Genomic DNA, 24,189 nt, shown 5'->3' on the forward strand with positions numbered 1-24,189 from the left:
TAAATCCTGAATTATTGTTGTTAGGAAATTTGGGAGGTGTTCCTCCTAAATTACTGGGGTCAGATGCTCAATTAAAATTTGTTAAGTTAGCTTTAGTAATAGCAAGGAAATGGTATCGCTGTATCATGGAAATCTGAGGTTTCATTAACAGTAAATGGATGGCACGCTGAGATTCAGAGAAAAAAATCACTTCCAATTTGAGGGGTAAATATTTTTTTTATTCCTGCAAATTTGGAGCCCATACACTAGAACTATGAGGTTAAAATTATAATTTACTTAAAAAAAAATTTTTAATTTGAATTTTCATGTCCAATGAAGTTTTCCCTGAATGAATAATAATTTTACGTCATTTGGGTTCTTTGAGTGTCATCTGATGCAATCAGAATTGATTACTATGTAATTATGTATTTTAGTTATGGGATTAGATTAGGTTTAGTGGGGTGATAGGGTGAGGAGGGGTTTTTAGTTACTAACTATTAGTTTTAGCTTTAGTTTTTAGTTTTTTAATTTTTTTTTATATATCTTCAGCATATATTTGTTAATATTATGATTACATCATCTTACTTATAATGATCTTATATATGTTGATTAAATAAAATATTCTTGCAACCCAGAGTAAGATATCTGTACTGAGAGAAGAATTGTATTTGGACAGTGTTGTTATGGGTCGCTTACACTTGCTAAATCAGGTTCTTGGAAAACAGTTGATAATTTGATCTGTCCTTTTGCTCTATTGGATACACCCAGGCCTGGTCATGGAAGGAGAACGTTCTGGAATCAGGGACCTCCGGACGTTACACTGTGGAAACGGTGAGCATGGAGGAAGGAGTGATCTCAACACTGACCATCAGTAACATTGTACGTGCCGACTTTCAGACAATTTACAACTGCACAGCCTGGAATAACTTTGGCTCCGATACAGAAATTATTCGCCTGAAAGAACAAGGTAGGTTATAAAAGAAAACAATGAGTTTCTGTGTCCATGGCCTTCTGTCTCACCTGACAAGAGTATCTCAGGAAGTCCGCTGTCCTTGCCTCCAACACTTTGAATGTCCCATCCCCATTTAGGAGTGGATACTCATTGGAGTTTTCCCAATTTGGGGCCTATGACAATCTCCCACTGATCCTTTCTCTGCAAAAGATTGAATAACTCCCTTAAAGTGGATAGGGTAATGATAAAAGCATTTGGTATCCTTGTCTTCAAAGGCCAAGGCAATGAAGATAAGAATCGAAATGTCTCATTACAGCTGTACAGTTCAGACCAGATTGAGAGTATTGTGTGCAGTTCTGCTCACTGTAATTGTGAATGTAGAAGCAATAGAGAGAGTGCAGAAGAAATTCACCAGGATGTTGCTTGGAATGGAGGGTTGTTGTTTTTAGAAAAGATTAGATAGATGAGGTTTATTCTCACTTGAACGTACAGTAAGTAATTACCTTGTAGAGGTTTAGGAAGTTACCAGGGGCACCTTGTGTTGCCAAAAGGTAGTGTTATGAGCCCAAAGAACCCCAAAACCCAGCAGCAATAGACATTCACCAAAACAAGTGGCTTTCAAAACAAGTTATTTTTAATCAACTTCAAACATGAAAATAGAATCAAACTTTAACTTAACTCTATACTTAACTAACCCCAATAACCCCCTTCTGATTCTAAGCACACGTGTATGTAATTTGTGTGTAAATTCACAGTTCACAGTTCAATCTCACTTCTTCTTCCAAGTTCTCTGGTTGCAGGCAATCATCATACTGAGCACAGAATTTAACATGTATAAAGTTCACTGGGCTTGGTGCTTGAAAGGTAAATGTTTACTGCTCAGGAAGGTTCTTGTAGGGTTTGCAGAGAGAGATATTTGTTGCTCCAGGATTTCCACAACTGAGGTACCACCACTAGTCACCTCAGGGACTCGTTGATGAAACTTGCCCCATCAGGGTCTTCTAGATGGTAACCTCTCTTCAAGCTACCACAGAGATCCATTCCTTCCTCTATTTCAAGAGAAACATCAGACAGATAGTACTTCCACCATCTACTGCTCTGGAACTTGCTTTCATCAGTTTCAAACAGTTTATCCCTGGATATCCACCGTGACAGAGGTGCACCAAAGAAAAGGTACAAGGACTGCCTAAAGAAATCTCTTGGTGCCTGCCACTTTGACCACCGCCAGTGGGCTGATATCGCCTCAAACCGTGCATCTTGGCACCTCACAGTTTGGCGGGCAGCAACCTCCTTTGAAGAAGACCGCAGAGCCCACCTCACTGACAAAAGGCAAAGGAGGAAAAAACCAACACCCAACCCCAACCAACCAATTTTCCCCTGCAGCCGCTGCAACCGTGTCTGCCTGTCCCGCATCGGACTTGTCAGCCACAAACGAGCCTGCAGCTGACGTGGACTTTTACCCCCTCCATAAATCTTCGTCCGCAAAGCCAAGCCAAAGAATCCCTGGATTGCACTTTTCAGTTACTTGTCAGTGTCCCACACACTGACTGACTGACTGACTGAGCTGTTAACTCAACTCCCTCTCTCTCTCTCACTCTTTCTTCCAACTGAAACTCCAAAGAGAGCATGTGACTCATATCTTGCAAATCCCCCACCTTCCTGAGCAAAACAACAGGAGTTCTTTCTTCTTCTCAAGTTGTTATCTCAGGTAAACAAACCAGAATTGATTTTCTGTGAACACTTTGCAGAAAGGGTACTGATACACAGCATGACTCCAGCAAGACAATGGTCAAGCATTTTATGGCATCAGTTCAATTAACACCTACTTGTTAAAGGTGCTTACATTGAATTCTTCAGTCTTTCAAATAAGATCTGTTTTAAAATGTGTTATGTATTTAACCTACTCTAAATCTTATAAAATCTCCCCAAATATTAATATTGTTACAGTAGCATCGCAAATATCACATAAACCCAAGGGCAAATGAACATGTCATTGAAACCTTGCTACTGCAGCTTCTGGCCTTTGGCCTTATATCATCCCAACTAAATCCTTTGCCCTCAATCCCAATCCCAATCTTTACCTCAATGATCTCCTCGCCTTCACCGGCAAGAACTTCCAACTCCATTGCCCACATCCGTCTCATTTGGGCATGGATAAACTGAATCCCCACAGGCTTTTCTCCAGAGTAGATGAGTCTAGAACTCGAGGGCAGAGGTTTAGCAGGTATGATTATGATTATAATGTTCAAAAGATATTTGGACAGGTATATGGATAAGAAAGGTTAGGAAGGATATGGACCAGATGCAAGCCCAGAATGCCAACTTGGTCAGCTTGGGAAAGATGAGCTGAAGGGCCTTCTCCATGCTGTTTAACTCTGTGGCTTTATCCACAATCAACATTACTTGACCCCAGATGACATTTCAAACCCTGCAGTCTCAGATTCAGAACCTGCGGCATCTTGCTAGAGTGAATATCTCTGCTATCATTTTGCCATCGGTCCACACCTTTGCTTTGGATTCCTCCCCTCCATTGGAGGAAGATCCAGGAAGTCAATCTGCTCCCTGATAAACCATAACTCATGACTTTCTCCCATCAAATTCTTAACCTTCCATTTCCAGTTCTCCTTCTGAGCTGATTTCTTTCAACAGCCTTACCTCCCAACCCCGCCAGCACCAATGCACACCAAACACCATCCCCTGCCCTCAACTACAGAAGGTGCACTGAACTATTTTTGTGATGAGACTACTCTTTAAGTGGACATTCCCTTACTGCCATTCACAATGCATAACCAACAAGTCTATTTATGGAGAATACAAACAATGTCTCTGAGACCTCCATACCATGTAAGATTACTGCCATTTCTCACTGATGATGTAATAAGCAAGTCGTATTTATAGTTTTCCTGTGAGCTTGTATCTGATCTCCACAGATAGCGAGCGATCTCCATTCACCTGGCTTCCATCAGTAGCACTGGGAGAAGATTTGATTCCAACCTTTTTCCTGGCTTCAAATCCATTTGAAACAATTGTTTCCAGTCGTGGGAGAGTCTCAGACTAGAGGGTTCCGCCTCAGAATAAATAGAAATGTAGAGGAATTTCTTCAGCCGAAGGATGGTGGATGTGTGGAATTCATCGCCCCAGATGGCTGTGGAAGCCAGGTCATTGGGTAGATGTAAAGTGGAGGCTGATTGGTTCTTAATTAGGTCAGGGCGTCAAAGGTTTAAAGGAAGGATAAGTCAGCCACAATTCAAATGGCAGAGCAGATGATAGGCAGAATATCCTAATTATGCTTCTATCTCCAGTGGTCTTTAAGGGAGGAAGATTACTTTGTGTAAGGGTTGGTTGGAGTAGACTCAAACAGAGATGGTTAGCTTGGGAATGCTAACACATGGCTGTGCTTCTCTATGGTCAATCCTGACTCAAGTTCATTGGGAACTTGTCCGACTTTCCCAATGGAAAGGATGCCATGAGGATATATCGGGATGGGATGGTCATAATTGAAGGCTTAATCTCAAAATGGACTGTTTTAATGAGGAATTTCAAATGTAAATATTTCAAATTCTCTACCTCAGACAATAACAGATCAGGTCAATCAGGATTTCAGAATGGCTGAGATTGCTTACTGTCTACCTCCAGACACAATGAACCCCACTTTTGGTCCAATGTACAATATGCCACTTGACCAGTCACTGAACTCAGTTTGATATTCATCTCCATGAGCAACTGGTTAATGTAATAGTTGGCCTCAACTCCTTCTCTGGATCTGATCCCCATAACCTGTAGTCTGAAAGTCCATCTAATTCAACCTTGAATGCACAAATGATATGTCGTAGATACTCATGCAAAACTCGATCTCATGTAATAGTCAGCCCTCTATTTTTAGGCAAAAAAACCTGGAATTTTCCATATATCTTGTGTAAAAGTCAATCCTAGTGTCTCAGCTCTGTCCCAGCCACCCGCCCATTTGAGCTCCCAACGTGTCTAACGTGGACCATTGTCTCTGCCCCAGCCACTCGCCCATCAGAGCTCCCCACATGTCTAACTGAACTCTCACCTCTCCCCTGCCGGCTGCCAAATGGAACTCCCGATGATGCTGATACTTGCTGCAGTCCTGACCACTCCCGTGCTAGGACGTGTGTTTTGAAGCACATTGTGGTTTTGTTCTTATTCATTTGGACTTCTGCTACTAATATAGTATTTTGAATTCTAGTGTGAATTCCAGCCCCTTTCAAATGTAGTATCCATATAATAGTTGACCCCATAAAATTAACATTAAAAAGTGGTGTACAAAATGCAAATTTTACAGGAATATATACAGTAGTATTTCATACCTCTGCAGAATGGAGAATTCTAAAGATACACCACACATGCTCAGAAAAGAAACCCCTCAATAATAAAAGTTAAAAATTATTAAGGTGAGGTAAGGCTGGGGAGTGACAAAGCTCAAACCATAGTCTATCAATTCACTTAATACAAGTATTTATAAAATTATAACACCAATCTTCTGCATATATGGAAAACAAAATCTCAAAAAATTTTAATACTTAATCTTTAAATTATATGTAATTTTTTCCAAAGGTATACAACTTTGTGCTTCATCATGCCATCTATCTAATATCAAATCCATGTCCAATTTCCAGGAAACAGCTACACATTTTCTGGCAACTGCCAGCACAATCTTTAAAGCTTCCTTTTGAAACCAATCCAACTTCAAATCTGGATTAATCCGTGAGAAATCCCCCAAAAAGAATAGGATAGGATTTCTCGGGAGTCTAACACCTTGTTGAAGAAAGTCTATTTGTATGATTTTGTATTTCATATTTAATTTTCTATTTGTCAAATGTTATTAAATATCTACCTTGATAACAATCTTTAATAGTCTTTATTCCTTTTTGTGACTAATTAATAATTTTATTTTATTTCTATTATTATTCAATGTTTTATATGTATTTTTTTAAATATATAAACGCACACTTAGATTTATATATTATACGATAGTGTTTTAGTTCATTATATATTTTATTTTTTATTTTATTTTTATTTTTCGGTTCTTTCTTTTTTTCTTGCTTTTTTGGGGGGTTTTTCTATGAGGGAGGGAGTGGGTGGAGGGGGGAGAAAAAAATGATAAAACAGCATTTATTGATTTTCATCTATAGTAATTTAGCTACGTATGTACTTTTTACATCTGCCAATAAAATAAAATTTGGAAAAAGAAAGGAAAGAAATCTCTCCTCAAGACAGCAACCCAACATTATGCTGTCTATTTCAATATTCCCTGCCAGGAGGAGTATTGACATCTTCATTGGATCTTTTGTGTCAATAAAATCACCTCATCTTCTAAAGATTCCTGAAAAGACCATCTATCTCTTCATTTCAGGAATCAACCAAGAGAAACTGCTCTGAATTTCCTCCAAAGGCTTCCACATTGTAGGCACTCCTCCAGAACCCTCTGCTGTTGGAAAAGACTTTGCTAATCCATTGCCTTCCTTGCTCTATCTGCATACTAACATTCAGATCTCCAAGCACCAACGTTGAGTAAAAACACAAAATTGCAGGAGAAACACTGCTGGTTACACAGCATCCATCGGAGGGAAAGACATGTAATCAACATTTTGGGCCTGAGCCCTTCTTGCTGGAATGCATCCAGAACAAACTCTTACCCTGTCCCTCAATGCATGTGGCAATGGTCAGGCGTTCCATGTGCTTCACTGTAATTTCCAGAGCCTGTGCTGCGCTGTTATCGGAGTCAATGATACTCAACGTATCAACAGCAGTTGGTCATGCTCATTCTGTTTGCTACCCACAGAGGCTCTTTCATTGGCTGTCGTCATTGGGGTGGCGGTTGGCGCTGGTGTGGCATTCATCGTTGTCTTGGCAACCATCATGGTCATCTGCTGTTCACGCTCCCAGAGAAGTAAGTGTCCAAGTTAAACTCATGTTATCTCATGTGCTTTGGAGATAAAGCACATTCAGGGTGTGGGCAGAGAGTTATGGCAATACGCTGATGTGAAAACATTTTCTTAAAGAGGGGAGGTCTGGAAACCCTTCCAAAAGAGTGCAGGGGAGCAATAAGCAAAATAAAAGGCTAACAGAAGGTGTGCTCTTCCCTGGATTACAAAGAGCACAGCTCTAGCTGAAATGTGTGTGTGGTGTTCCTCATGGATAGATCTGGCCTAGAGAGTGCCAATGTGCGAAGGATAAGCTGTATGAACTTGAACTGAATCGTGATCTGAAATATTTGAAGATGTTGAAAGGTGACAGAATAGTAAATGCAACTAAACACCTTACCCATGACACGGTGAGAGGAGTGGGTCCACCAAACACCCGGAGGAAGCCCATGGACATCACGGGGAGAACATCCTTGCAGACAGTCCCAGATTCGAACCCTAGTTGCTGGCGCTTGCATTAGAGTTGTGCAAAAATAAAAAGACACCAACCGTGCTGTCAATTTCTGTCAACTCCCCTTCCGATTTTCTTTGGTCTAAAACTAAGTGGTCAATAAACCTAGCTGGGAATTTGTGAGATGTGACGTGAACAAGAACAGCTAACAGAAAACCCACACATTCACCTGGAGAAAAACTCAGCAAAGTTCAGTCAGAAAGGATAAGGAATGAGTGGTACAGTCTCTGGAATTGAGCTGCTGGCATGTGCCTGTTTATGGAGAAGTGCAGCATTAGAACAGTGGGCTCACACAGACCTATCCATGTCATTCTGCAGATTTCTGGTTCCACTTCACCTGAGCCCTGCTAAAATCTGTCCTCTAGGAGGCAAGAAGGAAAATTAGAAACGTTGGACTTTTAGGTGATTAATTGTTCTCCGGCTCACTTTAATATTCTAGGACGCTTCAATCCAGTTCAAAAAAATCACTCATGGTGGATAATGAAAGTCCCATCTGGTATCTGCATTGACAATTGTCAGGTGAAGAGCTCGCTACCTTCTTTCACAAGGTCTAATTGTCTGAGAGAGGTTAAACCATTGGGACAACACCATTTTCCTTTTGCCAACGCAAATCAAAGCTCAGGTAATGGCTTCATGGCTCCTAGTCTTCCCAAAGAGTGTGCAGCTGTAGACCCCAGACCCCCCACCCCATCCTAAGTCTTCGTCCTAGATGACTATTCCTCCGTCCAGCCCACCCCAGTTCCCAGTGTCTGTCAAAAACCTTCAGCAGACGTGTTTCCAAGTTGGTCATGATTTGAGATGTTTGGGTTACGTATGAACTCAGCTTATCCATAGTCACCTCTCAACTGTAGACATACAGCTCACTAACTGGTCCTTCCCGCCCATGAATCCATGCCCCGCAAACACACCAATTAATCTTCAACTCCTGTATGTTTTGGAGGGTGGGAGGAAACCGGAGCAACTAGAGGAAACCCCCACATGGGGAGAATGTACAAACTCCTCACAGACGGTGCCGGTTTCGCACCTGGGTCGCCAGTGCTGTAATAATGTTGCGTTGACCACTGCACTTACCATGCTGCCCATTCCTCTAACATTCCTACTTTTAGCTGCTCCTCTGGTACGGTTAGACCATCCTGCATGTTTCTTCTCACTCTCAATCAAGTCCACTAAACTCGTTCTTCTTCAGGACCTTAAATCTGTGATATTCTGCCTTCCTCTCAGGTTTCCATCACCGACATTTAACACCAGGCTCTGACATCAAAGGGGGGTTCCCTTGTTTTCATTTGGACAGTGGAAGCCCTGCCCTCAGTTTTCGTCCAGAACTATTACAACACTATTACGGTGCCAGTGATCTGGGTTCGAATCCATGGAGTTTATACATTCTCCTAGTGGCCTATGTAGGCTTTCTCCAAGTGCTCCAGTTTTCTCCCACATTCCAAAATGTACAGGGTTGGTAGATAAGTGGGTGCATTTGGGGTGCGCGGGCTTATAGGCCGAAAGGGCCTGTTACCATCCTAGATTTAAAAATATAATTAGCAATTAAAATTGTTTAAAAATTAAATGTGTTTTTCTTTTAACTCAATAGGTTGTGGTTTTATCTCTCAGTCTAGTGATCTGACATTCACAGATATGCATTTTAAAGCCATACAGAATTCCACCCCAGCTCTGGGGGGTAGCAATACTGTTAAGTAAAGAGAAACTTGAGAGACTCAACAATTCAGGCAGCATCCATGGAGAAAAATAGGCAATCAGCATTTCGTTTATCAATATCGCAGGCTGGAACAGCCATTTCTCTCCGTGCATGTTGTCTGATGCACTGAGGCCCTCAGCTTTTTTTTGCTTGCAGCAGTCTCATTAATCCCCTCCCCCCCCCCCCCCCCCCCCACTTCTACTTGCCTGTACTTCTGCAACTTACTTTCTGTATATTTTTTAAATGTAGAGATACAGCACGGTAATAGGCCCTTCTGGCCCACGAGCCTGCACAGCCCAAATACACCCATGACCATGACTAAACCTGCATGTCTTTGGAATGTGGGAGGAAACCAGAGCACCCAGAGGAAGCCCATGCACATCACGGGGAGAACATCCTTGCAGACAGTCCCAGATTCGAACCCCAGTTGCTGGCGCTTGCATTAGAGTTGTGCAAAAATAAAAAGACACCAACTGTGCTGTCAATTTCTGTCAACTCCCCTTCCAATTTTCTTTGGTCTAAAACTAAGTGGTCAATAAACCTAGCTGGGAATTTGTGAGATGTGACATGAACCAGAACAGCTAACAGAAAATCCACACATTTGCCCAGAGAAAAACTCAGCAAAGTTCAGCTCCTGAGGTCAAGATGGAAACCATGTCCCTTACACTGTGACGCATTTGCACCAACCCTTCTACTTCTGTGTGGCAGAGCCTGGTTTCCAGTTGCCATGGGAGACCTTGACTCTGGACCAAGAATTTTCTCTGTTAAATCTGTGTGGCAGCTGGTGTACAACAGCTGTCTCACATTAAAGGACACAGACAACTACCACAGCACAATATAAAGTTCAGAATGTGAAATAATAGGACCCGATTGGAACATCCCAACAGAGACAGACCCAAATTTCACTCTGTTGTCATAGTCCAGGAGCTTCAGATCATCTGACATTGACAGTATTGGCCAGCTCAAAGAGCCATGCTAAGGGAACACCTCCGTCAACATGGAAGAGGAGCTTCGTCTTCATTATTTGGATACTCTTCTTGAGAAGGAACTGGCCCGAGACCCTCCAGCTCACGGTAAAGGGGAACCAGTGTTCTGAAGTATCAGCATTGATACCTGAACCCTGGCTGCTACAGATGAGGCCGAAGAGGACTTCATTCCAACTCAGAGAGAGAGAAAAACAAATACTCTAGGATAATCTCAGCGGCAGGACAGAAAGAACAAAATCCTCTGGCAAGGCTTGATGACTTGGAGGAAGAAGGAACAACTCCTCATGCCTGTCAAGAAATCGGCTTTCAGCTTCACAACAACTGAACCAATGTTCTAATTAAGAATAAACAACACCACTCACTACAACTTTGATGGCATGAAGCTGAAGTAATTTCTTGCCAAAACCAAATAGAATCCCCATGTTCAAAAGCTCCAGTGACTTTGAAGCAGGCACTAAAACTGAATATCACTTCAAGGCCAGATCTTTGATCTAATTTCCCACAAGAGACAAAATCACTGTAGGTGTGTTGGTAGTACACCACCAGCCTACTGGAGGGGGCAACCTGTATACCTGCAGGAGTGTAAGGGGACAGGACAACACCTGGCCAGCTGTCAATCAGTCGACCTGAATGGATCAAGTCCCACCCGGTCGGGTGTCAATCACCCTCCGGGATATAACCCTGCGCCGGCCTCTCAAGGCCTCACTCAGAGTTGCTACAGCCACAGCCAGCCTGGCTCTGTGGAAGTCTTTGTGGACTTGTTGTACCTGTTGTACAATCTTTACCTTGTGTGTGCCTGATTCTGTCTAACAGCGCACCACAAGGTGAAAAGAAAATGTGTCAAATTGGAATTGCATTCTTTCATCTTTGATTCAAAATTCATTCGGAGATTCATGGCTTTTAGAAGCAAATCTCTTGATGCACCTCTTAATACAACTTGGAAACATTGATGCATATGCTGGATTTTGGAGCTCAATTTTTGTAAAGGACTGACTGCAGTTTACAGAATTATTATCTTTAAATTATTGCATTCTCCTACAGTAAGTGATCTTAAACTCTCAAATCCTGCACAGTCACAGGTGGCATGGTTAGCATAAGGGTTAGCGCAATGTTGTTTCGGCGCCAACGATCGGAACTGGGGTTCAAATCCCACGCTGTCTGTAAGGTGTTTGTACATTCTCCCTGTGTCTGCCTGGGTTTTCCCCAGAGGGAGGCTCTGGTTTCCTCCCACCCTTCAAAATGTACCGGGGGTTGTAGGTTGATTGGGTGTAATTGGGCGGCACAGACTCGTGGGGCGAAATGGCCTGTTACTGTGCTGTATGCCTAAATTTAAATTTAAAAATTGAAAGTTTAATCACTATATCACAGAATATTGGAGGCTCATGTTTACTGTTAACATATTTTCTGGAGAGGTAACAGAGCCCAGGCATCATAGAAAGAATTGGTCTCAGCACAGGTCTCCCAAGGATCAGTGGTGGATTAACCATTAGGCTGAGTAGGTGTAAGCCTAGGGGTCTGGAAGGGAAGGGAGCCCAACAGGAGCAGGTACATCAGGCTCCCAGCAGGAGGGGGGGGACACTTTGGGCTCCCAACAGGAGAGAGGACCTCAAGCTCTACAATTCTCTTGATACCAAAAGTTCAATCGACCCAACCCATGAGTCTGCGCCGCCAAAAACATCCAGGTGAACAATTAACCTTCTGCCTATTATCTCATGCGCTGCTAGACTGAAACCACACGAAAAATGGAGGAGCAACGCCTGATATTCTGAGTGGGCCCCCTCCAACCAGTTTACATCGTCACCCCATCCCATCGTCTCTTTCCCAATCCTTGTGTCTCAGTTCCTCTCACTCCTCTCTCTCACTCTCTCATGCTCTCTCTCACTCTCTCTCTTACACTCTCTCAATTTCTCTCTCACTCTCTCTCTCTCTCTCTCTCTCTCTCCCTTTCCCTCTGCCTTCTTTCTGCCAGCTCTACATTCATAGAGCCAGACACCTCCCCGATCAATTCTCCACTTTCCTCTCCTGACTTCCTTTTCCTATCCTTTTCCCATTGGCATGTGCCCACCCCCTTCCCCCACCCAAGCCTTTTCAATTCAAGGTGCTGGCCTGATTTTGCCTCTACCTTGAAGAATGGCTCAAACCCTAAATGCCGGTTATATACCTTTATCTCCTATAGATGATGGGTGATCTGCTGAGTTCCTGCAACACTTTTACTGCCATCATAGCGTCCACAGCCTCTTGCAATTGACTCCAAGATGAATTAATAGGCCAGTTTTCTTCCAGCAGCACTTCTCAGTGGAATATATCTCGAAGATGAGATAAATCATGGGTAGATTTGCTGTTGTAACTGACTTGATCACCTTCCATCTTCTCCAAAGCTTTTCTCCACATGAAGAGTGATGAAAAGAATCAAATCATCCCACAAATAAGGTGGTGTAGTGAAGCCTGGGATTGCTTCTGATGCAGTTGGTTGCACAATATATTTTTGGCTAAGAAGAAAAGGCCTGCTAATCCCTGATTGACTTGTATTGCATAGCCAGACTGGAGATGTGAGTGTGACTTAACTGGACAACTGAACGTGTTTCACGGTGAACTCTATATGGGATTTGCATTCATTTCAGACAATGTAGAACTGAATTTAATGCGCGGGTGACAGTGGCAGATAGGCTGAGCTTTAGTAAGCCTCCCCCAGCCCAACCTTGCCTCCCTGCCCCATGGCCCCCCATCATTCGTTGAATGGAATAAAGTGAAATTGTTCCATTTATTAGCCTTTGGGCGTGATGCCCTCACATATTCTCAATTTACCCACCGAGCATGTGCTGGGAATACACCAGTCGGTGGAGGAGGAGGGGATAAACTGCATTAAAATCAAACAAATCATTACTGACAGAAGCTGTCTGCTGGCCCTGAATATTTTGAAACGTCTCTTAGTTACAAAAGGATAAATAAAATCAGTTCTAAAAAGAGTCTCAATACTAAAATAAGACTGGAGAAGGGAGAGTCTTTTTTAAAAAAGTAAACCTCCCGTGAATGACGCTACGTGAGCCGAGCTCTGCTGCAGGAGGCGGACTTCAGGCTCGCGCAGCGTACAACGCCAGCATTGATTAACAGGTGGCATTGGGACCGACGGAGCGAATTGATAGATGGGACCAGATCGAGGTTATTTAATAGATGGTGTTTCTATGGAAAGCAAGTGATAGATATGTTGGGGCCAGGCTCCTTGTTATTCCATCATCAACTGGAGATTATAGGCAGGAGGATTGGCTGCTTTCACTGTGGGGTGGAGGGGGGTGGGGTACACTTCCAGCCTCATCGCCAGCCACCTCATGTCCCACATCTATAACCGCTTCTTCACACCTTTACTTTCTTCTCTGTGGTAGTTTTCATTTTAAGGCCCCCCCCCAAAAAAAACCGCTTCAGCCCCCTTTCATGTGTCTCAGCATCAGCCTCACGGCGTGCTCGGTAGCGAATTTTTAGACATCAAACATCTAATAGTTTGGTGGGAAGGTGGAGGGTTTGGGGTGGGGATTGAATGAAAGCAACTCGCCCAGAGCCAGAGGCAGTTTAGTGGTGGGCGCTGGGTGATTGGCTGAGAGGCCACCTCACTGCGGCAGGAGCGATGATGGCAACAGGGGCTGGAGAAGCACAGGCAGTGGCATTAACATTTGGATCATGTCCTCTGGGACTGGGTCTGGAGAAGAGGAGACCTCTCTGACTGGGATTTACAAACTGGAGATCGCTTTCATATTGTTTTTTATGTAAATCCCTAAAAGCATTACTTGTTTATTTCTAAATGTTAATATGTTTAGAGCCTAATTTAGATAACAAAGTAATATTTGTAATGAAAATAATATACTGTGTGCAAAAGGACTGAAATATCTCGGACGGCATGTGCCCCTTTACCCTCCAGGCCCCTGGACTTTGACCTACTCAGCCTAATGGTTAATCTGCCACTGGGAGGTGAAAATGTCCCCCATTGACGGAGGAATAACTATTCATTAATTTGGGTGGCATGCCATTTTGGTGTACCGGATAGCACAAGGCTATTACAGCACCAGAAGTTTGTGGTAATCCACTCCTTAAACAGATGTAGTCCTTTCGGTGAATTTATTCTCAAAATGTCATTTGGTAGGGAATACCACAATTGGGTCCCAGGGACAGTGAAGAGCTGACCATATGAAAGTCCATCACCGTTCCTTCATGATAATCAGGTTTACAGTACGTGACTTGGATGGGATCCTGAGGAGAAGGGAGTCTTTGCCCCACTTGGTAGTAGAAGGCACAGTTGGATGTAGAGAGGTCTCACTATAATGTCCCCCCCCCCCCCCCCTTGGCCCTTTCCACTTTGTCCCCAGACCTCCTCCATGCTGTTCCTTTCATTGCTCCAACATTAGCTCAGGACCCAAATGCATCTCATCCATGAAAGCTCCAAGCCCTGGGAGCTAACATCTACCGTGACCATGTGGTCATTAACGTTGATTTCCTTCAGGGGCATCTTAAGACGCACCGTTTTGCAAACACTCCTTTAACATGGAGCAGAGATTCAGCAGATATCCTGCTCTTTTCCAAACCGCCTGCAGAAAAATTGGATTGCCCAGAGCATTCCAGCTAAGAGCAGCTATCAAAGTAAATTCAGGCAGTTCCAGTCAATCAGTGTCTCAGCTCCCTTTGAAATGTATACTAATTGGTGATGGTGCAGTGCATGAGAATATGTGGGGATACTCTAGACCACAGAGGACTGTGTGAACTATATCAGTGGTTCCAATGAGCATTGATAAAAGCCATGTCAGTAAATATGAAGAGTGCTTGTTAATCTGCTTTTTGAATTTTCTGCCTTGTGAATTAGTATGCAGTTGAACAAAGGATGTTCCAGCAGTGTGCAGACCCTGAAATAGTAAACCTTGTAGGTCCATCTCTCATCCAGATATTTTGGCGCACAAAACAGCATATCAAACTCGGGGAATGCAGCGAGAAGTAAAAGAGGTAGTGCATGAGGTGATGTGCAGCACAGCTGGAGGGACCTAGTGAAGCAAATAGTAAATCTACTGCCTCAAAGGGGTGGCACGTTTGGCATAGCGATTAGCGCCACACTGATACAGCGCCAGCGATCGGGACCGGGGGTCCAATCCTGGCGCTGTCTGTAAGGAGTTTGTACATTCTCCCCGTGCCCGCAAGGGTTTTCCCTGAGGGCTCCGGTTTCCTCCCACCATTCGAAACTTACCATGGGTGCAGGTTATTTGGATGTAATTGGGGCGGCACAGACTCATGGGCCAAAGTGACCGTGTCTAAATTTATAAAATTTTATATTAATATTTAAAATTTAAAAGTTCCTGACCAAAGGCCCAGGCCTGAAATGCTGGATGCCCTTGGCTTCCTGTGGATGCTGCGTGACCTGCTGAGTTTGTGTGGTGCAGCTCAGAGCTTGAACAGCCCAGGTTCAATCCTGACGTCTGATGCTGTCTATCGTGGAGTTTGAACGTTCTCCCTATGACCTGCCTGGGTTTTCTGCTGGTACTCTGCCATGCTCTCCATACATTTTAGATGAGGGAAGGAAACCAGAACCCCTGCAGAAAACTCACAAGCGTACAAACTCCTGCCAAGTTATGGCAGTTTCCAACTCTGGCACTGTAATATAATTCCGCCAACCTCTACATTAACCGTGCCTGCCCCAAATGTTTCTCACTGTACCTTGGCACATGCGACAATACAAAATGCAGCAATTCAAAATGGAAATAGAAAAGTGAGAGGCTCACAGAACCAGGAGATCACTGAGAGTGACGGAACGCCACTCTGCTCCTGCTCCTGGTCCTCAGAATCTCTAGAGGTTTTTAATCTCCTCTGAAAACCAAGTTTAACAAAAATGACATTCATTATCCAGAGTTTGAAGTCAGAATTTTGCCTTGTGCTGGTCATTCATAAAGTATAAATCATCCCCTAGGCAATTAAAGCAGACAGGCAGAATTTAGGGGAAGGCCAGGTCTGATTTTCAGTCAACAAAATGTGCTTTGGTCAGAAAAGAACTGGCTAACTTTGATCATCAAAACCATATAATAATTACAGTATGGACACTGGCCATCTTAGCCCCTCTAGTCCATACCAATTTCAGTGATCTCCTCTAGTCCCACTTACCTGCTCCCTGTTCATAACCCTCCTACCCCCTCACATCCATGCACCTATCCCATTTTTCTTTAAATGGCAAAATTGACCTTGCAGCGACCACCTCTTCCAGAAAGTCATTCCACTCAGCCACCACTCTCTGAGCAAAGAAGTTCCCTCTCATGTTACTTCTAAACATTTTCCCCCTAACCCTTAACTCATGGCTTCTCGATCCAATCTTACCTATCCTCAAGGGGAAAAGCCTATTCACATCTATTCTATCCATCCCCCTCATAATTTTAAACACATCATTCAAATCCCCCCTCAATCTTCTCCACTCCAATGAATAAAGAACCAGTCTACTCAATCCTTCTTTGTATTCTAGAATGGTTCAGTACATTTAGCCGCAACATGATCTCACGGGAAGAGTCGCCCATGTAGTTAGTTCATTTGTATTGTTTTCTAGTCGAGCAAGGAAGTTTGGTTTATAAGCCAAGACCACCTGCACCTCATCAGAAGCATCAATCACATCACTCAGACAGATTGGGCTTAAGTCGAACATTTCAGCCGAAGGACGACACCACTGACAATGCAGCACTCGCACAACATTGCCCCAGAATGTTGGACCAATTCATTCCGGTGCCTAGGAGAACAGGTGCCCAGGAAAAAGGGGCTGCAGAATGCAGCATCCAGTAACACGGTCCCTGCCAGGAGAAAGGCCTTAAAATCTGTCTCCACTCTGTGAGTAGACAGTAGAAAGAATGACAAATGAGGTAGAAGAAGGGGAATCCTCACTTGTCTGCCGGACGTTTAATGGTAAAGGGAAGCACTAAGTGGATAACCTGAAGCTTGATTCATGCTTGTTTGCCAAAACAGCACAACCTTCATATAGGAGGTGTAAGTGTTAAGGAGAGGGCTACAGGTCAGTGTAACAGTTCAGGAGATGGTGAAGGTGTAACAGTTCAGGAGATGGTGAAGGTGTAACAGTTCAGGAGAGGGTGAAGGTGAAACAGTTCAGGAGAGGGTGAAGGTGTAACAGTTCAGGAGGCTCTTTGACATTTATGCTGGATTTTCCTAGATGTCAAAGGCGATGTTTCTGCCAAGAATGAGATCCGCGTGGAGATTGTCCACAATGGTGGCCAGCAACCAGGGGAGCAGGCAGCGATCCAAAATGTGATGGTGAGTACTCTCTCGCCCAGCAGTCAAAATCATTAAAAACTCCTACCACCCCACACATGGCATCTCCCAGCTAGTCCCATATATGGTGTTGGCAGCCAGACCCTGCGCGTCCAGCCTCTGGGTGACATCCCCACCATGATCTTCTTTTCCAGGGGCGGTGACCTCTCACCCTTGTTCTTTGCTGGTGTTTCTGTGCAGCACTGAAGGAAAGAGGTGCAGTGACAAGGCTCCTCGGGACTGACCCACCATTCATTATGGCCATGGCTTAATTGCCCCAACCCTCAACCTAGCCACCTCTACATTGACCTCAAAGACGTGGATCTTCCAAAAATGCATCGCCTCCCCCTTTAAATACCACCAGGGACCTCGCCTCCGGAGCAGAAGGCCCCAGTGGTTCACTGCCCTCCGCAAGAAGAAATTCCCCTGTGACGATGTTCCCCTGCAAGAGATTGTCCATGGGTGGAAACATCTCAGCATCTACCCTGTTACGGCCTCCAAGGATTTCAATACTCCTACCTGCCTGCATGTCTTTGTCATGTGGGGTGAATACAGGGCGTCCAGGAGAAAACCCATGCTCTCAGGGAGAGCAGCACCCGAGGTCACGATCGAAACCCATATGCTGGGCCTGTACCTGCTGCTCCTCTGGGCTGCTCAGTCTGTGGGGAAATAATATCAGGGTATCAACCACCAACTCTCTTGGTTTGTATGCCCTCTTCCCTGAAATATGGAAAATTTACTTGAGACGAGCAATTCGGTATAACCATATAACCATCTAACAATTACAGCACGGAAACATGCCATTTTGGCCCTTCTAGTCCACACTGAACTAAGGTCTTTCCTCTAGTCCCACCTACCTGCACCCTGCCCAGAACCCTCCAGTCCCCTCCCATCCATATACCTATCCAATCTTTCCTTAAATAACAAAATGGACCCTGCCACCACTACTTCTCCCAGAAGCTCATTCCACACAGCCACTACTCTCTGGGTGAAGAAGTTTCCCCTCATGTAACTTCTAAACTTTTGCCCCTTAACTCATTACCTCTTGTTTCAATCTCTCCTACCCTCAAGGGAAAAAGCCTATCCACATCAACTCTATCTATCCCCCTCATCATCTTAAATACCTCTATCAAATCCCCACTCAACCTTCTACGCTCCATGTGTTGTTCAAGTTTATCATTATCATACCATTGTAAAGTACAATTGGACAAAACAGACTTCTACGGTCCTCGGTGTAAAAACATGCAAACACACATATAGACATAGCAAATATTTTTACAAGTGATAGAAATAAATAAATATTGTTAAATAAATAGTAAGGTCTCAGAGGGATTGAGCAGTTTAGCAATTATTCAACAGTCTCTCTGCCCGTGGGAAGAAGCTGCTCCTCAGCATGGTGGTTCTGGCTCTGATACTCCTGTGTCTCTTTCCTGATGGCTGCTGTGTGTGGGATGGTAGGGGTCCATAACGATTTTGCAGGCAGCGACCCTGGATGATCACGTTGATGGGTGGGGGTGGTGGAGGGGGGAGGGAGACGCCGGTGATGGAGGTGATTGGTGCATAGATGCTGATTGTGTGTCGTTTACAGATTAATCGGGGAGAGTTTGAACAGGATCCTGTGCTGAAACAGTTAGAAGTCCTCAAGGAAGAAGAGAAGGAATACCAGCACATCAAGGTTCACAGCTCTTCTGCTCCGATTTCCATGTGCTCTGTTCTCCATTTTATATTGTTGTGACCGCAAACTGGCACCATGCTCAGTTCTAGGGAGTGGGGAGGGTTTTGACGAGGAACTCTGAGGATTGAATGAGAAAAGGAGACCATTCAGCCCATTGGGTCTTATCCACCTCCTGGTGGAACTACCTCTGATCCCATCCCTGTAAATAATTGAGTTCCATGCACTGGAAATGTGAGTCACGTTTCCACCATCCCACCATGACCTCAAGGACACGGCTGCTTATTTTTAAATTTGTGTAAAATTGGGTTCCTTCTCATCCAATTTTATTCTTTTTTCAGTCTGTTTTCTTTGTTTTGAACCTGGGGTCATCTCGCTGCCCCCACCCACAAACGATTGGACCCTAGTCCCTTGAAGCCATCAGCTGATAGTTACTCCAACATCATGGTTGGGAGGGGCAGGACTCCACAGGAAAGGTTCTCTAATGGGTTGAGTGAAAGAGTAAGCAGAAGGCCATTCAGTCCTTCCAGCCTGCTCCACTATTGAATTGATAAGCATGGTTGATCTGTGCCATAAATCATTTATCTGCCTCACTTTCTTTCTCCTTGACATGCAACAAAATTCCAATAACCTTTATCTTAAAGGTAAGGGGAGGGGGGAGCTGCACTTATAAAGCATGACCTGGGAGTTGTGATTTAGCCATTTTAAGTTGTAGATGAGCAGTCACTGTTGTAATGGAAGAAATGGGACAAGTAATTGTGGGTGGCACAGTTGGTGTGGCGGTTAGCGCAACGCTGTTACTGCACCAGCGATCAGGACCGGGGTTCAAATCCGCACTATTAATAAGGAGTTTTTACTTTCTCCCCATTTCTGCGTGGGTTTCCTCCAGGTGCTTCAGTTTCCTCCCACCCTTCAAATCATACCAGGGTTTGTAGGTTAATTGGGCAGCACGGACTTGTGGGTCTAAAGGAACCACATACCATGCTGTATGTTTAAGATAACATTTAAAAAGTGTGTATGGTTATTGGGGGAAAAAAAGGCTGCAGATGCCAGAAAGCTGAAATAAAAACAGAAGTTGCTGGAAACACTCAGCAAGTCAATCAGCGCCCATGGAGAGGGAGAAACAGAGTTTGCTTTTCAGGTCAATGACTGCTCATCAAAACGAGGGAAAGTTAGAGATCAAGCAAGTGTTAAGGGAGGGGTGGAGGCCAGGAGAGAATGCCTGTGATAGGGCGAGGAGCAAGGGATTGCCTGCCATAAGTAGAGGTGGTGCCAACAGAGAGAAGGTGGTGTAGGGAGAGCTGGAGGAGGTTTAAATAGGTTAAATGAGAACATAGAAGGATGGGGAAAATGTCAATGACCTGGCCATTCCCAGGTAAGAGTGTCACACACCGCAGGACATATTTTTAAGGTGGGGGGAGGAAATTTAAGAGAGATGGTGTGAAGCAAAGATTTTACACAGAGAGTGGTGGCTTCCTGGAATGGGCTGTCGGGAATAGTTGGGGTTGGGGGCGGGGGGGGGGCACGGGAGCAGATACAATACAAGGAGCAGGGTGGCGCAGTTAGCCCAGGGCTGTTACCGCGCTGGCCACCTGGCTTTGAATCCCACATGTCTGAAAGGAATGCACCTTCTCCCTCTGACCTGTGTGGGTCTTCCCTAGTGGTTTAGGTGAAATTGGGCAGCACAGATTTCATGGGCCAGACTGTGCTGCGTCACTAACATTAAAGGAAATAGTTGCCTTTTAGAGGCTTCTCGATGGGCACATGAGTATGAAGGAGAAGGAAGGATACCTGTCGGGAGCAGGCAGCAGAGTTTTAGTCTGGTTTGGACTTCATGCTCAGCTCAGGGACATGGGCTGAAGGGCCTGTTCCTGTGCTGTGCTGTGCTCTATATTCCCAGGTTGCAGTTTGAGGCGTCTGCAAATGCACAGAATATTCGCTGCGATTTGCTAAATGACAGCACCAACTGCACTGGAGAGGAGCTTCGATAGTTGTGGTCCCTTTGGGACAGTTTGAGCTGTCAATAGGAACAATGTAAATGAAAGATGCTTGAAGGTGCACTGCAGTACACGAACGTGCTGGATGCACTCAGCAGGTCCTGCAGGAAGTAAAGGGCCTGGGCCCTTCATCAAGGTGTGAGTAAAAGGCAGGCAAGGGCCTGAATTTAAAAAAAATTGGGGGAAGGGAGCAGGGGGAGAGGGGGCCAGGAGAGGAGCATGTAGATCCAGGTGGGAGGGTAGAAGAGAAAACAGCTGAGAAGGGGGCTGCCTGAATGGAGAGGGAAAGGGGTGGGAGCTGGTGGAAGGGGGACAGAGAGAATCGGGGGGGGGGGGAGGGGGTTTAACAGTAATGTCAATGTTGCCCAGTTGAAGGGTGCCTAGACGGAACATCAGGTGCTGCTTCTCCAGTTGTGGGCCGTGCATGAGGCCTTGGACAGACGTGTTGGGGCAAGAGCGGGGGTGAGGATTTGAAAGGGGCAGCCACTGGGAGGTCCCACTTTTGCACCGGACAGAGTGCAGGTGCTCGATGGAGCGATCTCCACATCCGCTCCAGTCTCCCTGATGTAAGGGAGGCCACATTGGGAGCACCAGATGATCCCTGCAGGATCCCAAGTGAAGTGTTTCTGAGGTAACTTTTAAAGTTGATTTTATTCTATTTTAATTTAATTTGGAGATATGGCAGCTCCTTCCAGCCCAATTAACCTACCAACCCAGAATGTCTTTGCACCCAGAGTAAAGCCACGCAGACATGGGGAAAACGTGCAAGCTCCTTGCAGACACCGCCAGATTTGAAGCCGGCCTTCTGGATCTGTAATAGCATTGTGCTGACCATGTCACCTGAGTAGATGAGATCTTCCCTCACGGTGTACGCTGAATCAACCAGCTGTTCAAACCTTTGTCCCACAGGATCCCACCAATGGGTACTACAGCGTCCACACCTTCCCGGAACTCCGACCTGCCAATGGGGCTGGTGCCGCCGGGTGCCCACCTGACCAGAGGCCACCGGTGAAGCAGCGGGTGCCCACAGGCATGTCCTTCTCCACCCTCTACACGCAGCTCAGCGTGGCCAACCGCATGTACGAGTACGGACAGCGCTTCGTGCTGGGCAACGGGAGCAGCTCCATTGAGCTGTGCGAGAGGGAGTACCAGCGGGGCTCCATGAGTGATAGCAACTCCTTCCTCGACCACCAGTGCAACAGCAGCGTCAGCAGCAACAGTAAGCAGGACCAATTCGACGAGGCCAGCAAGGCCTCAGCCTCCTCCCACTACTCCCACTCCTCGTCCCAGAACTCAGACTTAACGAGGCCGCTGCAGAGGCGGATGCAGACCCACGTCTAAGCTCCTGCCCACCCCTGCTCCTGGAGGTGGATTCTCGAAGTGGAATCATCGTAAGCCAAATCCGCCAACCTCCATGTCCAATCCTCCCCCACCCCCCCCACCCCGACCCCCACCACCAGCCCAACTCCCCTTTCAATTTGCAACCGCCCTGTTGCAAAGGGGAGGAGCCCAGTTATTGGGACTGTCAGAGAATCGAGTTTCCATCCATCTGCAACTCCCAGGTTTCTGGCCGTAGGGATGGATGATTAGCCACCTGTCACATCACTCCGGGACAGACAGCAACCATGTCTGCATCTCCAAGAAGAGCTTTCACGTTCTCCAAGGGAAAGCGGAGAATGTATCGGATTGAAACCAGTCGGGTGACGCGGGAATGGTTTCAACATTGCACACTCGGCCCTTCTAACTCTGAGGAGCTGAGCAGTGATCTGTGCTGGATCTTCAGGGAATGAGAGTCTCGTCATTTTTGTGCTTGTGAGAAGTTTCCACTTTTCTTTGCTGGCAGTTCCAAAAGCTTGTGAAAGTCAATGAGCCCAACAATAGGGTGGGCCAGGCCACCTGAAGCTGAGTTTGTCCACCCTGCAGAAGTCTCTGTGGGTGTGAAGAGTGAGAAGGGTGATCACATGGTCTGATAGGTGGCGCATCCGTGCTTTCCCAAGTAAGGCTGGGGTTGGGGTCAAATATTTCAAGGTCTTCCTGCAACCTTCAGAGTGAAAGGTTTTTCACTGAATGTCCAACCAAAGCCTTGTCCTGTCCCTCTCTTGGATACCAAGGTGTGTCTCCGGTTGCCTTGCAGTTCCTGTCTCACTCACCTCATCCGGCCAGCTGCCCCACCCCCCCCCCATATAAACACGTCAACACCCCCTCAATGGGTGTTAAATGGGGTACAGATAGTAGGTAGCTGAAGAAGGGCTCTGCGTCCAGATATCCACACACAAATACTGATCTCTGACCCCTGCCACAATCAGATACTGAGCCCTGCCACCTCCCCGCAGATAACTTGTGACCCCTGACCCCTCCACACTCAGCTACTGACCCCTAACCTAACCCCACCACACATAGATTGTGGCCCTCCCCCCCCCCCACTCACAGATACAGACCCCTGACCCTTCCACAGACACTTTGTGGCCTCTGATCCCTTCCCACTCAAAAACTAACCCCTCCACACAGATCATTGGTGAGCTCTGACCTTTCAACGCAGACACCTTTTGACCCCTGACCCCTCTACTCGCAGATGCTGAACCTTGACTCTGGCACAATCAGACACCGGTCCCTGACCTCTAGACACTCCCCTGTTGACCCCTGTGACCTCAGCCCACTCCACCTTGAACTGTTTGGGGATGTTCACTCCATCCATTACAAGGCTCTGAGAAATGGACGTCAATACTCTTCCACGTGATCTCATCTTACAATTAAAGTCTCAATATTGTTGGAGCATCAATCCGTTCTCTCTGTCACGGACGTGAAATGTTAAAATAGCACATGAGAAATTGGAGACAGAGGTTTAAAAAGTGTACAAATAATGTAAATATCATTTTAATCTCATTGACTGTGTTTCATGGAGTTCCAGTGTTGTCCTTTTGCCACCTCACCTGCAAGTTGTTTGCTCAGTATTCATGCCACCTAATCATCTCAGTTCCAATGTAGTGCAACAGTAAGGGTCCTTCACAACACACCATGATTTTCAGGCAAATCTGTGGGCAACAAGGTTGCCATGCGTGTCAGTAGATTAGGTAACACAATGCCAATTCGTTGACAAAAAAATGTGAAGTATTGTTTGCTGATAATACATTTTTATAACAATTTTTGAAGTAATTTTAAAGAGATTTGTTCATTTTGAGAGAGAGGCTATTGCCAGTGAATCCTCTGGATAGGGCCAGTGTATACTGTGAACACAGCCAGTG

The 24,189-nt window shown here is 45.3% G+C and overlaps 1 protein-coding gene across 1 annotated transcript in view; it reads left to right on the plus strand.

Moving 5' to 3' along the window:
- Positions 1 to 23,942, plus strand: part of kirrel3a (kirre like nephrin family adhesion molecule 3a) — a 218,538-nt gene extending 194,596 nt beyond the window's left edge. The window contains exons 10-14 of the mRNA XM_069896281.1: positions 748 to 946; positions 6,738 to 6,845; positions 17,181 to 17,281; positions 18,867 to 18,953; positions 21,857 to 23,942. Coding sequence (XP_069752382.1) covers positions 748 to 946; positions 6,738 to 6,845; positions 17,181 to 17,281; positions 18,867 to 18,953; positions 21,857 to 22,288 — 927 coding nt within the window. The 3' untranslated portion in view covers positions 22,289 to 23,942. The remainder of the gene's footprint in view (positions 1 to 747; positions 947 to 6,737; positions 6,846 to 17,180; positions 17,282 to 18,866; positions 18,954 to 21,856) is intronic.
- The last annotated feature ends 247 nt before the right edge of the window (positions 23,943 to 24,189 follow it).

The sequence above is a fragment of the Narcine bancroftii genome, chromosome 8, assembly GCF_036971445.1.
Source record: "Narcine bancroftii isolate sNarBan1 chromosome 8, sNarBan1.hap1, whole genome shotgun sequence".
NCBI lineage: Eukaryota > Metazoa > Chordata > Chondrichthyes > Torpediniformes > Narcinidae > Narcine > Narcine bancroftii.